At 39.4% G+C, this 21190-nt stretch overlaps 2 protein-coding genes across 2 annotated transcripts; both read left to right on the top strand.

Moving 5' to 3' along the window:
* The first annotated feature begins 1394 nt into the window (after positions 1-1394).
* On the top strand, positions 1395-11770 carry LOC141800518 (myelin-associated glycoprotein-like). The gene is made up of 10 exons (XM_074683108.1): positions 1395-1449; positions 2176-2532; positions 2654-2752; positions 4436-4696; positions 9379-9645; positions 9823-10083; positions 10907-10997; positions 11122-11179; positions 11444-11541; positions 11671-11770. The coding sequence occupies exons 1-9, from the start codon at positions 1395-1397 to the stop codon at positions 11528-11530; spliced, it is 1536 nt and encodes a 511-aa protein (XP_074539209.1). The 3' UTR covers positions 11531-11541; positions 11671-11770.
* A 940-nt stretch (positions 11771-12710) lies between these two features.
* On the top strand, positions 12711-20973 carry LOC141800511 (B-cell receptor CD22-like). The gene is made up of 6 exons (XM_074683093.1): positions 12711-12729; positions 15606-15917; positions 18349-18618; positions 19195-19464; positions 20230-20499; positions 20681-20973. Exons 1-6 carry the CDS (start codon positions 12711-12713, stop codon positions 20971-20973), a joined length of 1434 nt encoding a protein of 477 aa, XP_074539194.1.
* The last annotated feature ends 217 nt before the right edge of the window (positions 20974-21190 follow it).

Below are 21190 nucleotides of genomic sequence, written 5' to 3'. Positions count from 1 at the left end.
AATTTCTGTTGCTATTGATTAATCTGTGAGTAGGAGTAGTAGGGGAAGAGAGGTAAAATTAGCCAAAGCGCCCTAATCGTTAGTCCCCTATTTTGTTTTTCAGGTGTATTTAATTGTAATGAAAGTTTTCTGACTTCTTTTTGCTGTTATTCAGCTGAAATGGACACCAAGAAGCACAAAGTTAAGAAAGAAGTAAACAGCGTGGGATTTACCTCATCAGAGTGAAAAGAAGTCTCCTTCAAGGTATTTACCTTTAATTCACTGATAATTTGCTTTTAAAGGCACACACAAAAGCTTCATTTGCCACTGTACCACAGTTAGGTTTTTAAAGGGGACATATCATGCTTGTTTCTCCTTTTCACTATGCCAGACTAGGATGCCTGTAAAGCATTTCTGCCCTCAGTACAAGTCATTTAGTTCCTTCATTGCCCCACAATAGCATTCACAATATCCTCATTTTAGGCCATTCTGAAGAACTTGACATAATTCTTTCTCCTTGCATACACCATAACTATCATGTTTGAAGTGCTTGAGATACTCAAAGATCAGGGAGTTGTTCTCTGCATGCGCTCAGTAACATGTCTAATTTTATCCTTCTACGTGACTTGAATGTACTAACTGTGTTGTGTTAACCATCATTTCACTGTGGTAAGGTAATGAGCCCCAGAAACATGAGAGGCTGAAGATAAGGTGATCGTCACAGACTTTACTGACAAGCGGGTAGAAAACATGTTAAAAATTTGATTTCATTGCTGGTGCTCGGGCATTTTTGAAACTTTTTTGTGGCTTCTGTTGTACCCTATCACTTTTCTACAAAGTGCGGAACCAGCAAGCAAGTTTTGGTAAGTTTTCTTTCTTTTATTTTTAATTCATATGTACATATTCATAATTCATAACGCCAAGTGTAATTTGCTTTTGTAAACTTTTGTTTTTTAAAACTTACTACTGTGGTTGAAGGTTGATGGTAAACACTCAGTATTTGCGTGTTTGTAAGTCTGGCCACCTGAATCTTCCCAACCTAACTTGCTAACATATAGTTTTCTACTTAGAGCTGAGCTATAAGCTGTAAGCTGTACTGGAAACTTGTAAACTAAATGCAGTTGTTTTAATTTCTGCGAGAAAAACAAGGAATCGTTTTTAGGGTCTCTGCTTGCTCGCAGATTCTCATTACTTGATGTCAGTAACTTGGTTGATGTATATTAATCGTCTAATGAAGGAAGCCAGACATATTTAACAGCCTGACTACCTTCTTCTGACCACTGAGCTACATCTTCTGGAGAGACAGCATCTCCTCCCTCCCATAAGTAGAATCATTTACTGACATGTTTGATATTTTTCTGATTTTAATTTGTTTTTATTTTCTCTTAAGTCCAACAAGGATGAGAGGAGTCGCTATGATTTTCAAAGCGGCATCCATTGTGTTGGGTATCTTCCTTCTCTCTGTGCCAGGTATTGTATATTCTCATTTACAGCAAAGGATGTATATTTCTTGAGGAATAATGATATCAATTTTAAGGAACAGACTTAGGTTTTAGATTCGGGTGTCGTTTTGACATCAGATGATGCAAACTGTAAGTCATGTGTCTTTCTGCATGAGGGCATTTATTTCGTGTCAGTTTGTTTCATTGCAGGTCTTTAAAACATGTCAGATTTTTGAAATGTTGCTTCGGCTTGTAAAACTGGATCTCTAAAGCTAAAAGATACAGTAACTCAAACACAAATACTTTTGCTATTCTTAAAGTGAGAAATAAGTGGAATCAAATTAGGTTTCTCACAGATGTCTATATGATGAGCTGTTTTATGGTTAACCAACTGCTTTTCTTAATATAACCTACTCAACTGCCTTGTTCCTTTATGTACTTTCACATCTGTGGTCTGTGCTTTTCTTTGTTTAAAACTCTGAATGTATCTGACCACAGACTGAGCAGAGAGGAAACAATACAAGAACATATCAGACACTGTGCTGCATTTACACCTCTGTCTTATATGTTCCTGTGTCCAAGCACTTTGAATCAAACTTTTTGTTTCTCTGGGTTTTATCTCTGCATTAAAATCTTCATGCGTTTTTAGGAAATGAATGCCCCCTCTTGAAAACAACATTCTAGGTGAAATTGGTGAGGCTTTTATTTTCCCTCCTCCTTGATGAAATTGTGTTTCCTGTGCTCTGTGTTTCAGTGGTAAGAGGACAGACTGACTGGGGAGTGACTTACTCCTCTCATCAGATCTGTGCCTCTAAAGGATCAACAGTGGACATACCCTGCACCTACACATATCCACCCAGAATAGATGAGCTTGATACCAAAGTAGAAGAAATTCTCTGGTTCACTAAACTGAATGGAAACCAGTCTGTGGATCTGAGATCAGACCCAGACTACTCAGGTCGTGTGGAGTATCTGTTTAAACAGAACGACTGCACTCTGAGAATCAAAGACCTGAGAGAGTCAGACTCAGCTGAGTACAAGTTCAGGTTCACAACAAACCAAACAGGTGACAGTGTCACTGGTTCACCTGGAGTCACTTTGAGCATTGCAGGTAATTTCTATCTTTAATTGGCAATAATGTTTTATCAACCTAGAATCTAACTATTTATCTCTGTCTGTGTGAATGTGTACTAAAGAAGTAATGTTTATTTTTTTAATATTTACATGTTTAGACTTAAGGGTGCAGGTAGGGAGGGTATCGACCAAGGCAGAGCTGAGGTGCCATGTCAGCTGTAATGTGGTGGATAATCCTTCATATGTCTGGTACAAAAATGGAGAGAAGTTGAATGTGAAGACATTTTCTCTGAGTGTCCCCGTACATGCCAGTAGATATTATTGCGCCATCAAAGGACATGAGGATTACCCCTCCCCTGCTGTGTGTGAGTTTGTGCCCATTGACTAGTCTGTATTTCTTTCAGATATCTGACTTCTGTCAAAATCTGTCGTCATAAATCTAATTCTACTTCCCGATGTGTTTCAGTAATTCAGGACTGGGGAGTGACTTACTCCTCTCATCAGATCTGTGCGACAAAAGGATCAACAGTGGACATACCCTGCACCTACACGTATCCATTAATGATAAATTATCAAACCACCAAGGTTACCAACAGTGTGTGGTATATTAATTTAGCTAGTAAAGAGCCTGTAGATCTGAGAACAAAGTCTGAGTATTTAGGCCGTGTGGAGTACTATTTTAATGAAAACAACTGCACTCTGAGAATCAAAGACCTGAGAGAGAGCGACTCAGCTAATTACAAGTTCAGGTTCACAACAAACCAACAAGGTGGAAGGTTTACTGGATATCATGGAGTCACTTTGACTGTCACAGGTAACACTTTGCAAAGCTTTCTAACACATTTTCAGCATCTAGAGCTTCTGTTAATTATCATTTATGTGTGTGTTTTATGTGTTTGAATATCAGTGTTGTACTGTTTCATGTTATTGATTGAATGGCCAGTTTTAAGTGGTATTTCAGTTCTTTCTTCACATGTTCAGACCTGAAGCTCCAGGTCAAAAAATCATCAGCCCAGGCAGAGCTGATGTGTCAGAGTCGCTGTACTAGGGCTGATCATCCGTCATATCTCTGGTACATAAATGGAACAGCTGTGTACAAAGATACATCTTCCCTCAAAGTCTCTTTGAATGTTTTCAACAACTATTCCTGTGCTATTCAAGGACACGAGGATTTCAGCTCTCCTACAATGTGTAAGTTTACCTTCTGTGAAATATTTTATCTTTTTATTGTCATTACATGTTATTCCCTCCCACTTTTAATTGGACATCTTTTTTTTTTTTTTTAACAAAAGTGCTTCTTTGCAATGTTCTTAAGATGTTCACAATTGAAATGTGTTTCTTTATTGGCAACATGATGTATCTGTCAACATTTTATCCTGCAGATCCTCCAAAGCCTCCTTCTGTATCAGTAAGCCCTGTAGTGGAGGGCAGGTCAGTGAATCTGAACTGTAGCAGTGATGCTAACCCAGTAGCTAAATACTCCTGGTACAAAGAGGAAACAAACAACAATCACAAGTTTCTCAGGCATGGACCACAATATATCTTCAATTCCATCCAACGGTCTGATTCTGGAGGGTACTACTGTCAAGCTGAGAATGAGCTTGGGTTGAGAAAGTTCCACGTCTCCATTAATGTGAAATGTAAGTATGATTGCTGACTTGATGGCAGCAAGTGTCCTTTAACTGAAATAAATATGGGTCAGTAACAATCAAGCACACCCCATGAGGCTTTTTGCCAGATTAGACAGACTAGTTCAGAAATAGTGTGTAATTTTAAGGGTATCTCTTTGGTAGAGTAATATTTTTGTACAGGAAATGTGTTTTGCGCAAGTATAGTCATGCTGTCAATCACTGTTATGAAAAGGGAGGACCAAGAAGTTATCAAATTTTTCAAACTGGAAACTTCAGTGCTCGTTAGAACTACATCATCCTGTCCTCCAGATGCTCCAACATTTTGTTCTGTGTCGGTGAGTCCCACTGGTGAAACCAATGAGAACAAATCAGTGACTCTGACCTGCGGAAGTGACGGTTACCCTGCACCTGAGTACACCTGGTACAAGATTAACAGTCGAACACATCATAGCAAAGGATCAGAGCTGATCTTCAGTTCAGTCCAATCATTTGATGCTGGGAGGTATTACTGTGAAGCAAAGAATGAGCTGGGACGGAGGACATCTAGATACTCCTACATCAATGTTAAATGTAAGTGGAACCTGATTTTATTTACATGCAGCATCAAGCTCATTGCTATTTTTTGTTATGGGGTGTCATATTTTTTTGCTCTTTTTCATGTCTTTATATGAAATAAGTGAAAATTTTAAATGTCTACATGAAAACCCTGATTTTTTCTCCTCCAGATGCCCCAAAGCGTCCTGCTGTATCAGCAAGTCCCTCTGCTGAGATAATGGAGGGCAAATCAGTAATTCTGACTTGCAGCAGTGATGCTAACCCAGTACCTACTTACACCTGGTATAAGAAGAAAAGATATCCAGGACATCAACCTTTTTCTACAACAATACAACCCTACTTCAAGTCCATCAAAGCCTCTGACTCTGGAGAGTATTACTGTTTGGTTGAGAACACACTGGGGAATAGAACATCGGAATATGTTTCTATAAACGTGAAATGTGAGTGAATTGTTTTATGACCTGGTGATAAGTTGTCTGCTCAAAATTTGCTACATTCATCTTTGAAAAATCAGTTCAAAGTCACGTCATTTTAAGTGTATTAGTTTGATTGCAAGTAGTTGTGGACAGACAAAGTGTGGTGACATGGGGGGGGGTTTACCTCTAACCTCTCTTACCTTTTTTTCATATTTTATCCAGCTATATTTCACTTTTACAACAGCTGCAGTCTGAAATACTCTGTAATGTGGCTGGAAATAATAGACAATGATAATTCTTAAGACATAGGGACTATGACATCTCAGATAAATCAAAACTGAATTATATGTTTTTGTACTTAATGACTTGCTTGACTTCTTAAACAGCTTGAAGAATAGTCCCACATTTTCTCCCTCAGATGCCCCGAAGCCTCTTAATATTTCAGTGAGTCCCTCTGGTGAAGTGTTGGAGGGCAAAGCTGTCAGTCTGAACTGCAGCAGTGATGCTAATCCGCCAGCTAATTATACCTGGTACAAGGTGATGGAAACACCAGAGCTTCAAAACTTCAGAAAAGGACCACAGCTTGTCATCAGTGCCATCCAGCCCTCTGACTCTGGGGAGTATTACTGTGCAGCTGAGAATGTGCACGGTTGGATTGCTTCCAACCATGTTTCCCTTGATGTGAAATGTGAGTGAGACAGTTCAATATATCATTAAATAACCTGACTTAATTTATATTTTTATGTTCTATTGATGTGAATTTTCTGGAAAATTCATTATGTATCTGTCTATCTACAGATGCTCCAAAGCTTCCCTCTGTGTCAGTGAGTCCCTCTGGAGAGATAATTGCAGGCAGTTCAGTGACCTTGAATTGTAGCTGTGATGCTAACCCAGCAGTTAGTTTTACCTGGTACAAGCAGAGAAGAAGTGTAGGACATCAACTTTTTACTTCAACACCACAACTCTTCTTCAAATCAATACAAGCCTCTGACTCTGGAGAGTATTACTGTGCAGTTGTTAACCAGTTCGGGAGGAGTACATCTGGAGACATTACTGTTGATGTGAAATGTGAGACCAACTCATTTTCATTAGCATAATGCTTGATGGTTGTTATAGGTCATGTGAACTCAGGCATTACTGATAAATGTGAACATTTTATGTGCAATTTTGCCTATATTTTGAAAATTTAGATAGATAGATAGATAGATGTATAGATGGATAGATAGATGGATAGATAGGCTTCATTTTAGACTCAGGGTCCATATGTTAAAAAAAGAATAAGAATACACAAAAACAACGCGACTAACAATTCATTTATGAAGGCACTTATACCAGTGCCCCCACAACTGGGATGTGCAATGTATGTCAATGTACATAGTATATTTTCCCATGTCTGTTATTTTATTTTACTGTTTTTGCTCCCCCAGATGCTCCAAAGCCTCCCACTGTATTAGTGAGTCCTTCTGGTGAGATATTAGAGGGCAAGGCTGTGAGTCTGACCTGTAGCAGTGATGCTAACCCAGCAGCTAACTACACCTGGTACAAGAAGATGGAAAAACAAGATGTTCAACTTGGAGCATCCAGGCCAAAACTTGTCTTTGGTTCAGTTCAGTCTTCTGACTCTGGAAGGTATTACTGTGCAGCAAGGAACAAGCTGGGGAGGCGGACATCTAAAATTAGCTTCATTAACATCAAGTGTGAGTATATTTCTATTAAGAAGCATGCTGCAGATTTTTCATGTCTGCTTTACTTTGCTAATGATATATTTTCATCAACTCTACATTAGGGCTGCACGATTATCGCAATCGCAATCGCAATGTCAGCACACGCAATTATGTAATCGCAAAAGAGGATATCGCAATCGCAATCGCAATGTCAGCACATGCAATTCAGATTTTTCTCCATGATAACCAAGCAAGCCTGTAGACTCATCATGACACAACTTTTTTATTAAATCGCAAGCACAATCACAATCGCAATATTGTCCACCTAATCGCAAATCGCACCTTTTCCCCAAATCGTGCAGCTCTACTCTACATACCTCACACACACTGCATACAGAAAGTATTTACAGCACTTCACTTTTTCACATCTTATGTTACAGCATCATTCCAAAATGGAACACATAAAAAGATTTTTTATGAAAATTCTACGTACATCTAATGTTGAAAATGTGTTTTTTAATTTTTTATGTTTTTATGAAAAATGAGAAAACTAGGACATTACATTTTCATTACTATTCACAGCCATTGCCCAATACTTTGTTGATGCACCCTTGAGTCTTTTTGAGTATGATGCCACAAGCTTCACACTCTTGTCTTTGGGCAGTTTGGCGCATTCCTCTTTGCAATACCTCTCAAGCTTCATCATGTTGAATGGGAAGCGTCTGTCCTCAACCACTTTTGGATCTCTCCAGAGATGTTCAATCAGAATTAAGCCTGGGCTCTGGCTGGGCCACTCAAGGACATTCATGGAGTTATCTTGAAGCCACTTCTGTGATATCATAGCTTGTCCTGCTGAAAGATGAACCATCACTCCAGTTTGAGGTCAAGAGCACTCTGGAGCAGGTTTTCATTAAGGGTGTCTTGGTAAATTAATCTTTTCCTCAATCCTGACTAGTCAGCTTCGTCCCAACCACTGAATTACATCCCCACGGCATGAAGCTGCCATCATCATGCTTCACTGTAGGGACAGTTTTTGCAAGGTGATAAGCAGTGCCTGGTTTCCTCCAAACATGACTCCTGGCATTCACGCTTAAGTGTTCAGTCTTTGGGTCATCGCACTGAGGGTCCTTCAGGTGCCTTTTGGCAACTCTAGGAGGGCTGCCATGTGCCTTTTACAAAAGAGTCACTTCCATCTGGCCACAAACAGACCTAACAGACCTTTCATTACCCCATTTCCCCTACCATTATATTGGGGGGGCGGCCCGCCTTCCCTATGGCAGCACCTGCCCCCCTGGAAGTCAAGCCAACTTTATTTTCCATATAGCCCCAGATCGCAGCAGAAGTAATTTAGAGTTACCTCTCTCTTAAACCAGGTCTTTACTTTGTTCCTTTTATTTAACAGACTAAATAGACACGCACCCATTGATCAATCGGTGCTGCTTTCCTAAATTTTGGGGGATTGGTGATCGGCCCATCTTTACATGTGAAACTGATCTTATAGACCTACAGGAAGGTCTGACAGCCAGCCATTGTTGCTTTTTGCTCTGAGACTTAAAACTCAGGACACTTTATTGGTTGTTTATGTTTACACATAAAGATTTTATTGTTTCACAGGTATTGTTCAATGATTTTCAATAAAGTAAGATTGGTAAATTGAAGGTATATGCTGTCAGTTATAAAAAATAAAAAAATGGGCATCTGCCCAAATCAGCATCAATCAGCAGGTTAGGCTTTTTAAAGATTGGTGATCGGTAATTGGCTAGGAAACAGTGATTGGTGCACCCCTACTAGACAGCATTTTGCTTTTTTTCTAATTTACATAACCAGATGTCATTTGTGTGTATATCATGGCGTTCACGTCTCCTCTTACACTCTGTGTCATGCATGGGGAAGTTCCACCCCAACCTATTCACAGACATACAATCATCTGTGAACCAACAGCCCCTGATGGCTGTAAACCTAGTGAAAACACTGCTTGCCCCCTTTTCTGTACATTTCTTCCTGTAATATTTTTGCATTGTTTTTGCAGTTGAAACCTTTACATCCTAAAGAAGGATTGAAACTGTGATGCTTTCTCCTTTAGATGCTCCAAAGCCTCCTGCTGTATCAGCAAGTCCCTCTGCTGAAATCGCGGAGGGCAAACCAATAATGCTTACCTGTAGCAGTGATGCTAACCCAGCAGCTACTTACACCTGGTACAAGAAGAATAGGAATCCAGGACATCAACCTCTCACCACTAGAATACAACCCTACTTCAAGTCCATCAAAGTCTCTGACTCTGGAGAGTATTACTGTTTGGTTGAGAACAAGCTAGGGAGGAGGAGCTCTGAATCAATTTTCATTGATGTTCTATGTAAGTAATGTAACTGGAGCTTAAAGGCAACAGCAGCAAGTTCCAAGATGGTTCATATTCTCTCTGTTAATCAACCGATGGTAAATTTAAATGTGTGAAATTGGCTTTACAACATCTACAGTCTGGAAGAATCTGCGAACTGGTCTAATGATAAGAAACATATGTATGATAATCTCAAAAGAGATGAGATTTATTTCCACTAAAATGTAAACAAACTGATTGATTAATCCTCCAGTTGATACAAAAACATGTTTTCTTCTCCAGATCCTCCAAAGCTTCCCTCTGTGTCAGTGAGTCTTGGTTCTGAGATGGTGGAGGGTAGTTCAGTCAATCTGACCTGTAGCAGTGATGCTAACCCAGCAGCTAACTACACCTGGTACAAGATGGAGAAATCAGACTTTGGACTGATAAAGAAAGGACCTCAGCTTGTCTTCAGTTCAATCCAGTCCTCAGACTCGGCAGAGTATTACTGTAGGGCCAAGAACCAACTTGGGTGGATGAAATCCAAGTTTATCTTCATTGATGTCAAATGTGAGTGATACAGCACATGATAAGGGCATACAAAGAATTGTGTGTTTAATCAAAAAGATTTTATATCTGGTGCTACATACAGGCCACATATGATGAATCATATTACTGCAGTTCTTAAAGTCACTTTTGTTTGATAAACATTGCCAATTTTTCTTTTATCCATTTATCTATCTCCAGATGCTCCAAAAACTCCCTCTGTGTCAGTGAGTCCATCAGGTGAGATAGTGGAGGGCGGTTCAGTTAATCTGATCTGTAGCAGTGATGCTAACCCAGTAGCTAACTACACCTGGTACATGGAGAATGAAGACTCACCAAAAGCCCTTGGAGAGATCTTCACCATCTCAGCGTTCAGAGCTGAACACAGTGGAAATTATTACTGTGAGGCCCAGAACACAAGAGGGCGCCATCACTCCACCTTACATCTGATTGTTGTGGCAGGTAAGATACTTGTCATCACATATACAGTCACAGTCACAGCACAACATCAAACAAGAATCACAACAATAGGTAGCAATTCAGAGCTGATAGAGAGAGAAAGAGGATTTATTAAGAGTCTCCATTATGTCTGAATCTGTTTGATTTATAGAGGGTGTTGTTTCAGTGTCTGATTCAGATGCTCATGTCTAGCCCATGTATTCAGAACACAAAAAGGGATGGCCTGACCACACGGCCAATCAAACTGCCTCATAATGAGGAAGCAAGCATCTTTTGCCTCTGCTTGATGCTTCGTGCCTTAGCAAGAACGTTAGTTTTGTTATCTTTCCAAACGGTTGAACATTGTGGAAAAAGTCACAGGCTGGTCTTTAGAGTCAGGAAACAATGACAGTTAAGTGTGCATAGATTTGAGAGCAGCCTGAGGAGCTAGGAGTCCTGATCATCTGTGATAGGGAAAAGTGGAGCAATATGTTGTCCTGCAATCCAGGCACCAACATTACAGCTGGTAAGTACATTTCTAAGCTGCTTATCCCTCCTAAGTAACATTACTTCAGTGAAAATGTTCAGTTGCATGTGAATCCTGACAGGCAAAAAAGCGAGATGTAGTTAAACAGAACGAAAAATCATTTTTTTTTTGTTTGCAATGAGTCTGCTGTGGCATTTGAGGGACTTCTTTAATGTGTACAGATAAATCATATATCAGTGGTTTGTGTCATCTTGTTGATGGATGACTGTGAAAGGGTTAATTGACCGAATTATTATGAGCAAAGTTATTTATCAATTAAATGTTTTAATTTAAATGTCTAATGTTTCCTATTAACTCTAGGGCACTTTACGACAATAAAAAGGAACATCTTCCGGTTGATTTTTTCATTTTTGGTGTTGATTCTTCTGCTTCTCCTAATTCTGTGGACGAGGTAAAAACTTATCGGCAGTTCAGTCATATCTTCTGTTTTTCTCTGTGACCTTATAACCAGCTTCATTTCTCTTGTTTCATCTCATTTTTTTGAGAATTTAATGTGTTTTTTGGACTTCATCCAGAAAGAAGAAAACTCTGAGCTGCACCACTGAACCAGATGAACTTGCAGAGATGGTAGAAGTGAGAGGAAGACCATTGACAAACCTTTATCTGCGTTGTTGTGTGGTTAACTTGGTATCAAAGTCTGAAAAGGGATCAACAGACAAGAAGATTATAGATAAGTTAAGATGTGATATTTTCTATTTAATTTAAGACTTAAATTTAATTTTTTAAGCATGCTGTGGAGAAATTCAGAGTTTTTGTCCCCAAAAACAGTTTCCCAGAATAATATATTGTAAAACTTATTGGAAAAGATTGTTGATAAATCCTATCATCTGTTATCAGCTGGACTCTGATCCTGAGTACGAGAACGTCTCAGCCGTCCCTGCAGCACAGACAGAAGACACAGAGGAGCAGGAAGACATGGTGTGAAGTACAGAGAGGTGAGAGCCCTCTGTATCAAAGCTAACTTCAGACCAAAAGATATTCAGTATTAAATCTTGCTTGATTTTTAACTCCTTAAGTTTGAAAGTACGACATAAATAAAATATTATCTTTTTCTTTTGATGCAGTTGAACCAGAGACAGGATCGTAGAGAGCCAGATACCAGAGGATGTGGACATGCAGCTGAAGTCATGGTTTTGATTTATGTGTTGTGAATTCTAAATTAAGAGGTAACACTTTCACTAGAGGTTAAAATGGTTAGTTTCTGTGGCTGATAAAATAAACAGCTAGCTCTCACAAGTCAAGGACTGTCAGTAAAACCTTGTAAACAAATGTGCGCAACACGCTTTGGAGTTACCTTCAAAAGCTTTTGTTTGCTTCCAACATGCTTGAATTTTATGTGTAAGGATGACATTTGTAACACTTATATGTTGTTCAGGGTATTTGTAAAACAAGTCCTGCTAGTAATTTTTACAGAAGAAGCTTCCCCTTTTTGAATTACTTCAATTATTGCATACAGTCTAATACAGTCCAATTTAGCTCAATTGCTTAACCCGTGTCATGAAGAACATCATCCTATCATAAGGTCACAGACAAAGGCTGAATAAAACACACATGAAGTCTTGATGACATCACACATTGGTTTCTGAATTTTGAAGCCGACCGATGGAGGTGGAAATATTGAAATGTTGAGTCAATCCAACCTTTTCTGGTCAACCTTGTAAGAAACAAAGAAGTTAAAGCAGAGTTTAGGCTTTGACTTCCTTACTGGCAGCTACATTATGCCTGTTTATGCATGCATCAAGTCAGCCATGCCCTTGGTAATGTAAGACTTGCAGTTTTAACATTTTTAAAATCCATTAAAAAATTTTAAACAATCACTCCTGGACAGTGTGCTGATAGAGAAATTAGCTTTCCAGACCAAAATCAGTTTTTCAATGAGACTACAGTCATGGTTATGTCTGTCATGAAATTGGGCCTTTTACAGTAGTTTTGAAACTACTGAGGCTTTTGTTTAAGGCCATGAATGGACTCTCAATGAACTGCAGTTTTTATCACTCGCATTGGCTTCATTTCACAAGACTGGAGATTTTTGGTCCCAGGAAAACAAAAGGCTGAAGAGGCGGTGATGAGAATAAACGAACTGGGCTGAAAAAGTGTGAAACATATGCTTGCTGTCAAACAAGGTAAGTTTTGTTTTTCTTTCAATGATCTTAATTACTTTTCTAGGAGCCCACAAACATGTCAGCATCTGTCTGCTTGAATGACTAGTGAGTTTAAGAGGTATGTCCTTCCACCAAGTTGTATCTGAGGCCTTGTCCGTACGCAGCCTGGGATTTTTCAAAAATGAATATCTGCCCTCATTCACCTTTAAAAATACTAGAAAATATATATTTTTGTCCACAAGTAACCAAAAAAACCTGCCAACAAGTGTGGCTGGAAGCATGCCAAATCTATATTAAGCAGTTTTTCCAGAAGTGAAACTCATGCCAGCCAATCGGATCGAATGAACCTGTGTCATTTGGCTGCAACGTTTGTTTCCCTGGCGTAAACGTGAAACCATGAAACCAGAGTTTTCATAATCTTTAGAATTGTTTTTAATGAAGTAAAACTGCAGTTTCATGTGGATGACAGGTCTAAACATATAATAACGTATGTGGTTTCCCAGATACCCAGCAATGTGTGGACATAGCCTCAGATGTCCTAAAAGAGACCAAAATCTAGTGTATTATGAAGCATCTTATAACACACCTTTTAAGTAATACACAATTTCTGCAAGAGCAGGGCCCTGTTCTACGAAGCAAGTTCAGCCTAGCGAGATAGCCTTGGAGCCACCTCGCTGAACTGAGCGCGGTAGCCGGCGGTCTCGCTACACGGTTTTACGACACTGGTTATTAACCTCTCAAGTGGATCCAGCTAGGCAATGAGCGCGTGCACGCATATAAGGCGGAGCCCACTGCATCTGACCAATCACGAACATGGAGCAGTCTGGAGCGTCAGAGCAGGCCAGAGAGAGAAGGACCGCATACTTCACACAGGAGGAGCAGGAGGTGATCATGAGGAAGTATGACGAGGTGAAACATGTAATTAACGTTAAAAGCAACACCGTCGCCGCTGCTAAAGCACGGAAGGAGTGCTGGCAGAAAATTGCTGACAGCCTAAATGTGTAAGTGTAGTGGTGTAGTGCAAAAACAAAAATCTATTGTGCCATTATCATACTGAAATAGCACTGTTCACCATGCACTTTTACTGTAACATGCAACACACTTCTTAGATGAATTTATTAATTTGTTCATTCCTATCGTGTTAACATTTTGTTTGAAGTGTTGGCATTGAAGATCTTATTACGGCATTGAGAGTTCTTCATTCCCTTTAACTACCTGTAGAAAGTGTCATGTAGCCTACTACCAACCCCTCCCTGGAAAACCGGTAACTTTCATAAAGGTGTTCATCCGAAAAAGAGAGTGGGTCGGGCTCCGATGTCCACGGGATCCTCTAAGAACGGACAAGCCATTTTTTCATGAGGGCTCATTGGTCAGTGGGCGGGGTTTTTATAGTCAGCGAGTTCAATCTGGAACCTAACCTGCCCCGGAGCAGGTTAGCCGTTCAGCACATGTTGCCATGGAGACTCGCCTCGCTGAGGAGTGATCCTGTGTCGTAGAACAGGGAATCCTGAACCTATCCTCAAAGCTACCTCGCTAGGCAGTAATCCTGCTTCGTAGAACAGGGCCCTGGTGATTGCCTCCATACCAGTATCTCAAACTGGGTGTTTGTGCAGAATCAACTTGCATCTTTTGGCTTGAAGCTTTGTTTGCACCATAGACTGTTAAAAAAAATGGATGTCATCTCGCTTGGCTTGATGTGAGGTCACTACAAAAATTGCTCCCCCTGGTGACTCGCTGCGGTATTGGTTAAAAAAACTCTGCATTTTCATTTTTAATGGGCTCTGGTCGAATTATAAAAATTGTACGGTATGTTGAGGAGAAGAAAAAAGAAGAGATAAAACTCAAAAGATAAAAATATATGTGTATAACTTTATATGCGTGTTGTTCCACTGGATAGCTTTGTTCTGTTTCATGCAAGCACTTGTTGCTTGCAGAGACCCCACTTGATATCAGCCATTGTCTCGGTTCATGCATATTTATAACATCTCAAGAAAGGTAGGCTGACGTAGTTACCAGCCTGACTTCTGCCTTCATGCAACCACAGCGTATTCTGTACAGACCAGAGCGTCTCTTCACCAGAGCAGCAGCAATGAAGTTCAAAGCAGCACCGCGTGGATTGGTTTTCATCCTTCTCTACCTGTCAGGTACTTTTTGTCATTTTATATTTGTATAACCTTTAATTTTTAGAGAGCTTGTGAATTACACCTACATTAGAGGTTTTTAAACACATACTTTTTTGTATTAAATATTTGACGTTGACTTCAAATGATGCGAACTGCTGGTCACTATTTCTTTGCGCAGTTGATTGATGGTCTGATCATGGTAATGATGGTCTGACATTGTGTGTAATGTTTGCACAGAAATATGCTCTATGTATATATATTCAGAGGGGTTAAAGTACTGCAAAGATAGTAACATGTGAATTGTACTTAAGTTTTAATGGTGCATGTGAAGGATTCAGTAACTCAAGAACTTCAATATTTCCTCAGAGAACAAGACATCTGCCTCAGAAAAAGAAACCAAAGTGCTGCTGTGTGCTTCAACAACTAACAATTAGACGCCGTTATTAATAATCCGTCAGTCGCAGCCTTGCGCCTATTACGTGCTTAAACATCTGTGGTTTAGTCGTCTTTGTTTAAAACTATGCACTTATCTGACCACAGACTTAACAGAGAGGAAACAATGTGTCTCTACAGATGCACTATAAGCTGCGTTAATTTACGCTCCTGTCAGTTGAGTTCCTGAATATGAGCTATCACAATTAGCTAGCAGTGTGACGCTTTAAAATAAGGTCCTCTATTTTAAAGTAGCAGTAGGTTTCTATTTTAAAACTCCTTAAGCAGCTGATCAGTCCTTCCTCTGTCCTTCTGTATTTTCTAATGTGCTCTGTGTTTCAGTGGCAAGGGGACAGACTGACTGGGGAGTGACTTACTCCTCTCATCAGATCTGTGCCTCTAAAGGATCAACAGTGGACATACCCTGCACCTACACATATCCACCCAGAATAGATGAGCTTGATACCAAAGTTGAGGAGACTCTCTGGTTCACTAATCTGAATGGAAACCAGTCTGTGGATCTGAGATCAGACCCAGACTACTCAGGTCGTGTGGAGTATCTGTTTGAACAGAACGACTGCACTCTGAGAATCAAAGACCTGAGAGAGACAGACTCAGCTGAGTACAAGTTCAGGTTCACAACAAACCAACAAGGTAGAAGATTCACTGGTTCACCTGGAGTCACTTTGACTGTCACAGGTATTGCTTTACTGTCTTCTTCATATTTTCAATGTCTAGGAGAAACTTCTTTAAGCTGTTGCATGTTGTATTTGTGGATTTGATTCATTCTTTCCATCCAGACTTGTTGGTGAAAGTCAAACGATCTGTGTCCCAGGCAGAGCTGACTGAAAAGTGTAAGTTTACCTTCTGTGTCATGAAGTAAGTAATCTACATTTTCAATGCCATCTCATGATATCCTCACCTACTCAAAAAAGACTAATTTATTGTGATGATGATGAACGCTCCTCTGCTAATTTTTTTTTATTCATGACTGAATGACAATTTCTGTCTACATTTTGTTATGCAGATGCTCCAAAGTTGTCTTCTGTGTCAGTGAGTCCATCAGGTGAGATAGTGGAGGGCAATTTAGTGACTCTTACCTGTAGCAGTGATGCTAACCCAGCAGCTAATTATGCCTGGTACAAGGAGGAAAGAAACAGTAACCACAAACTTCTCAAGCGTGGACCACAGCTTGTCTTCAACTCCATCAAACGGACCGATTCTGGAGGGTATCACTGTCTAGCTCAAAATGAGCTTGGGCATAAAATGTCCCGTGTCTTCATTAATATGACATGTGAGTATGATTGCTAATTTAAAGGCAGCAAATCTTTTTTTTTATATCTGAGTGTGAAGAAAACTATTTCCGGGCAAACACACAGACCCCATGAGATTTTTTGACAGATTCCTAAATTTAAAGACTCATTTGCAAATTTAAGGGTGTCAGTTTGGCAGGTTTCACCTGGGTACAGCCTTCATTATCATGTTCTTTCAGTAAACAGAGACATCTTTTGTTAGCTTCACAGGTTTTGCAACCTCTCTTATTAAATTGCAAGTGGAGGACTCAGTTATTGATGGACAGTTAAAATTGGTAATGTCAGTGCTTGATACAACTACAGTCTACTTGCATTTTTTATCATTCTGATTTCACATTATCTCCTCCAGATGCTCCAACATTTTGTTCTGTGTCTGCGAATCCCACTGGTGAAATCACTGAGAACAAATCGGTGACTCTGACCTGCAGCAGCAACAGTAACCCTGCACCTGAATACAGCTGGTACAAGATCAACAGTCAAGGACATTATAGCAAAGGATCAGAGCTGATCTTCAGTTCAATCCAACCCTCTGACTCTGGGAGGTATTTCTGTGAAGCAAAGAACAAAGTGGGGCGGAGGAAATCTGTATACACCTTTATCAATGTTATTTGTAAGTGAATCCTGATTATATTCATAAAGCAGCACTCAGCAGACTGCTCATGTTTGTTTCGCTCGGCTGACCTGTTGTCACATGCTCTCTTTGCTTTACACAGTCTGCAGACTTTACGCATGCACCATAAGTGACAAAATGTGTATTTAGACAGTTTTATGCACAGCTTTAATGATATCAAATGAATTAGATATTAAAGGGGCTGTGAGGAGATTGACAGTGATCTTGAAAAAGTCTCTCTTCTTGATACATGTCTGATCGTAATCCACACTTTAAAATGAGATTATCAGCACTAATACTGCTGGTTACAGGTTATTTTAAATTGCTACTTTGTAGCCTCCAGGTCAGGCCAATCAGGACCAGATTGATTTACGGCACGTCTAGGTTAACATTACACATTACAGATATGTCTTAGCGCACCGGGCTGTCAGCTGCACTAAATACAGACGGCTACGAAACTACATACAAACTGACGTACTTTACTTGCCCACAGATGATACAGCCTACAGATATGTTGGAGCACCGGGCTGATGATGTCGTTATGTAGCCAGCTACTACAACAGTCACTTATTGACACATTTCAAACTGTAGTGCTACGTAACTGTACTGATTAATAACTTTCCTTGGTGCGGTGTATCCAGTAAAAAGTTGTCTTGAACAAAGAAAATTTGTTTTGATCTGATCTCCATTTAAGTCCAAAACAAACACACGCCTCACTAAAAGTCATTTTCACAACAGTGTGTGGAGACACCGGGCCAGACGGTGGTGAGGGAGACCAATTAAAACAGATCCTTCTCATAGCATCATTGATAAAGCAAAAATATGGTATTTTAGAGCCATTATGAGATTTTTTGCAATGTGGAATTCTAGACAGAAAAGGAGAAAGATTGTCTAACCAAGAGTCTTATGAACCCCCAAATTATACAACATGTTAAGTTGAAAATATTGTCATGCATTCCTTAGCACAGTCTCAACCTACGTGATTGGAAACATGTAAGACAAAACACAAAAAAAGCCAGCAGAGAGAGATGCAGTTGATTTTTTTTTTTTTTTATGACAAATGAGTTTTATTAGATTCAATATTTTATCTTTCATTGTATATGTTTTAAAAATTGAAAATTTATATTTGATATCATTTTGACACTTATATTTGCTCTTGTAGATCCCCCAAAGCCCCCCTCTGTTTCAGTGAGTCCCACCTCTGAGATAGTGGAGGGCATGACAATGCTTCTCACCTGTCGCAGTGATGCTAACCCTGCAGCTACATACACCTGGCACAAGAAGAACAGATATCCAGGACATCAACCTCTTACCACAATTACACAGCCCTACTTCAAGTCCATCAAAGCCTCTGACTCTGGAGAGTATTACTGTTTGGTTGAAAACAAGCTGGGGAGAAGGAGCTCTGAATCCATTTTTATTGATGTTCTATGTAAGTAAAGTCACTGAAGTTTCAATTTGAAATTATTTTAATAGTCTCGGGGTTTAAAATGTCAAAGATTAAAAGTCCACCCTGTGTTAACTGCACAAACTACTGTCATTCTAGATGCCCCAAAAATAAAAGATGTGTCAGTGACTCCCTCTGGTGAGATAGTGGAGGGTACTACAGTGACTCTGAATTGCAGCAGTGATGCTAACCCAGCAGCTAACTACACCTGGTACACAAATAATGAGTATTTGGGTCGTCAGTATATCATAAATAGTCCATGGCTTGTTGTTGGATCTATCCAATCCTCTGACTCTGGAGAGTTTATCTGTGGAGCTGAGAACAAGCTGGGGAAACACTCCCAATCTGTTTTCATTGATGTGGAATGTGAGTAAAAAGGATCATTTAAAAAAACGCTGTTTTTGGCTAACTGTCCTGTATTGTTATTAAATTTACTTAAACTGATACAACCTGCCTGTACAGGGCTTTAAATCTTTGAAACAGGATGTATATCTAAAACTTACAGAACTCATTGAAAATGTGTGCATTTTGTGTCTAAGCAGAGTTTTTGTTTCTTGTCAGATGCTCCAAAGCTTTCCCCTGTAACAGTGAATCCATCAGGTGAGATAGTGGAGGACAGTTCAGTGACTCTGACCTGTAGCAGTGATGCTAACCCAGCAGCTATCTATGCCTGGTATAAAAAGACTGAATATCCAGACCTTCAGCCTCTTGAAATAGGATCACAGCTCATCTTTGAGTCCATCCAGTCCACAGACTCAGGACATTATTACTGTGAAACTGAGAACAAACTGGGAAGGAGGAGATCTGAATATGTCTCTGTAAATGTCACATGTAAGTAAAGCAGCCTATTCCATCAAGACAAGAAAAATAGTTTTTAGGATAGGAAATAATAATGGATGATAATCAGAAAAAAAATGAAAACAAAACAGGACACTGCTTTTTAAGTTTTTCTGTTTACATGAGTGAAAAGGAGTAGGAAGAAGTATAAACTTATTTAATCATAACCTTAAAGTGTGTTAAATTATAACACTGTCTTTTGTTTACTAACAATTTTGAACATGTACAGAGGACAAACGGCGTGTCATTTATACAGAAAAAAACACTCATACTCACGTCTTCTTCACAAATGTATTTACCATACCCTGTAAAATTTTGTCAAAATAAACAAGCTAACACTATGTACTTTTATCAATTAATGTAGTGTCGGAGAATCATATCTTCATGTTTCTTTTTGAAAAGATGTATAGTTAAAATTTGTTTTAGCTTTGCACTCAGTCTATTCGGTAGTTTAAGCACACTCCTAACCTTAAGGTTTGCACTTTGCCTTAAATTTTGAACGCCCTCTATTTCATGAAACATTATCTGAATGTTTTTTGCAGCAAAGTCTTGCTTGCTTTGAAGAGTAGCTAAGTGGTTTTGTGCTCCACCAGGACACATATTTTTATTGCTTATAAGACATGTTAATAGCTTAAAAGTCTAAGTATTGTATTATTCAAATTTAACACAAGATACTGGAGGACATAGGTGTTTATTTTTGACTTTTGATGTTGACCATGTATGTTCTTTGCTTCATGTAACTTTTATTCTCTCCTCCAGATCCTCCAAAGCCTCCCTCTGTGTCACTGAGTCCATCAGGTGAGATAGTGGAGGGAAGTTCACTTAATCTGACCTGTAGCAGTGATGCTAACCCAGCAGCTAACTTCACCTGGTACAAGAAGACTGAATATCCAGACCTTCAACCTCTTGAAAAAGGATCCCAGCTTCTTTTTGAGTCCATTCAGTCCTCTGAGTCTGGAGATTATTACTGTGAAGCTGAGAACAAGCTTGGGAGGAGAATATCTGAAGATTTATTTGTTGATGTCAAATGTAAGTTATTCAGCCAATTCCATCAAGACAAAGGATAATTTCTTAAAAATATGATGTCCAATAGGCTTTAATATTGTGTCATTTGAATTTACTGCTACTGGAAAACACAGGTGTTAATTTTTTAACGTTTGATTTTGCTGGTTTGTTCTTTGCGCCATTTTACTTATTTTCTCTCATCCAGATCCTCCAAAGCCTCCCTCTGTGTCAGTGAGTCCATCAGGTGTGATAGTGGAGGGTAGTTCAGTGACTCTGACCTGTAGCAGTGATGCTAACCCAGCAGCTAACTACACTTGGTTCAAGAAGGATGAAGACTCACCAAAAGCTTCAGGAGAGATATTTACACTTGACTACACAAGACCTGAACACAGTGGGGATTATATTTGTGTTGCCCAAAATGTGCTGGGACATCGTAGCTTCGCTGTACATGTGACTGTTGTGGAAGGCAAGTTCAATACACTGTTTCATGAGTTATAAAATGCCAGCTGAGTCAGGCTGAATGAATCTGGAGGAACTCTGGTTTGGTTGTGATAGTTGCTCCGGGAGAGAAATACATGGCACACTAAGGTCCTGTTGTAAGACTCAAGATTCACCAACACTTTTTGTAATCTGCCTCTTTCATGGTTAAGGTTTAATGACTTTGGTATTTAGATCAAATATCAACCAACCAATCTACATTTTTCCAGGACACCAT

The sequence above is a fragment of the Halichoeres trimaculatus genome, unplaced genomic scaffold (assembly GCF_033239565.1).
Source record: "Halichoeres trimaculatus isolate MK-OKI-2021-1 unplaced genomic scaffold, fHalTri1.1 fHalTri1_scaffold_2, whole genome shotgun sequence".
Lineage (NCBI taxonomy): Eukaryota > Metazoa > Chordata > Actinopteri > Labriformes > Labridae > Halichoeres > Halichoeres trimaculatus.
Note: the sequence above shows the minus strand (reverse complement) of the source record. Positions and strands in the feature narration are given on the sequence as shown.

Excerpts from the sequence above, each read along its gene's own strand:
- LOC141800518 (XM_074683108.1), top strand. The coding sequence starts at position 1,395 with ATGATTTTCAAAGCGGCATCCATTGTGTTGGGTATCTTCCTTCTCTCT. Across the intron at positions 2,533-2,653 it reads AGTCACTTTGAGCATTGCAG|ACTTAAGGGTGCAGGTAGGG; the intron begins GTAATTTCTATC and ends TTACATGTTTAG. Across the intron at positions 10,998-11,121 it reads CTCCTAATTCTGTGGACGAG|AAAGAAGAAAACTCTGAGCT; the intron begins GTAAAAACTTAT and ends GACTTCATCCAG.
- LOC141800511 (XM_074683093.1), top strand. Across the intron at positions 18,619-19,194 it reads CATTTTTATTGATGTTCTAT|ATGCTCCAAAGCTTTCCCCT; the intron begins GTAAGTAAAGTC and ends GTTTCTTGTCAG. Across the intron at positions 20,500-20,680 it reads TTTATTTGTTGATGTCAAAT|ATCCTCCAAAGCCTCCCTCT; the intron begins GTAAGTTATTCA and ends TCTCTCATCCAG.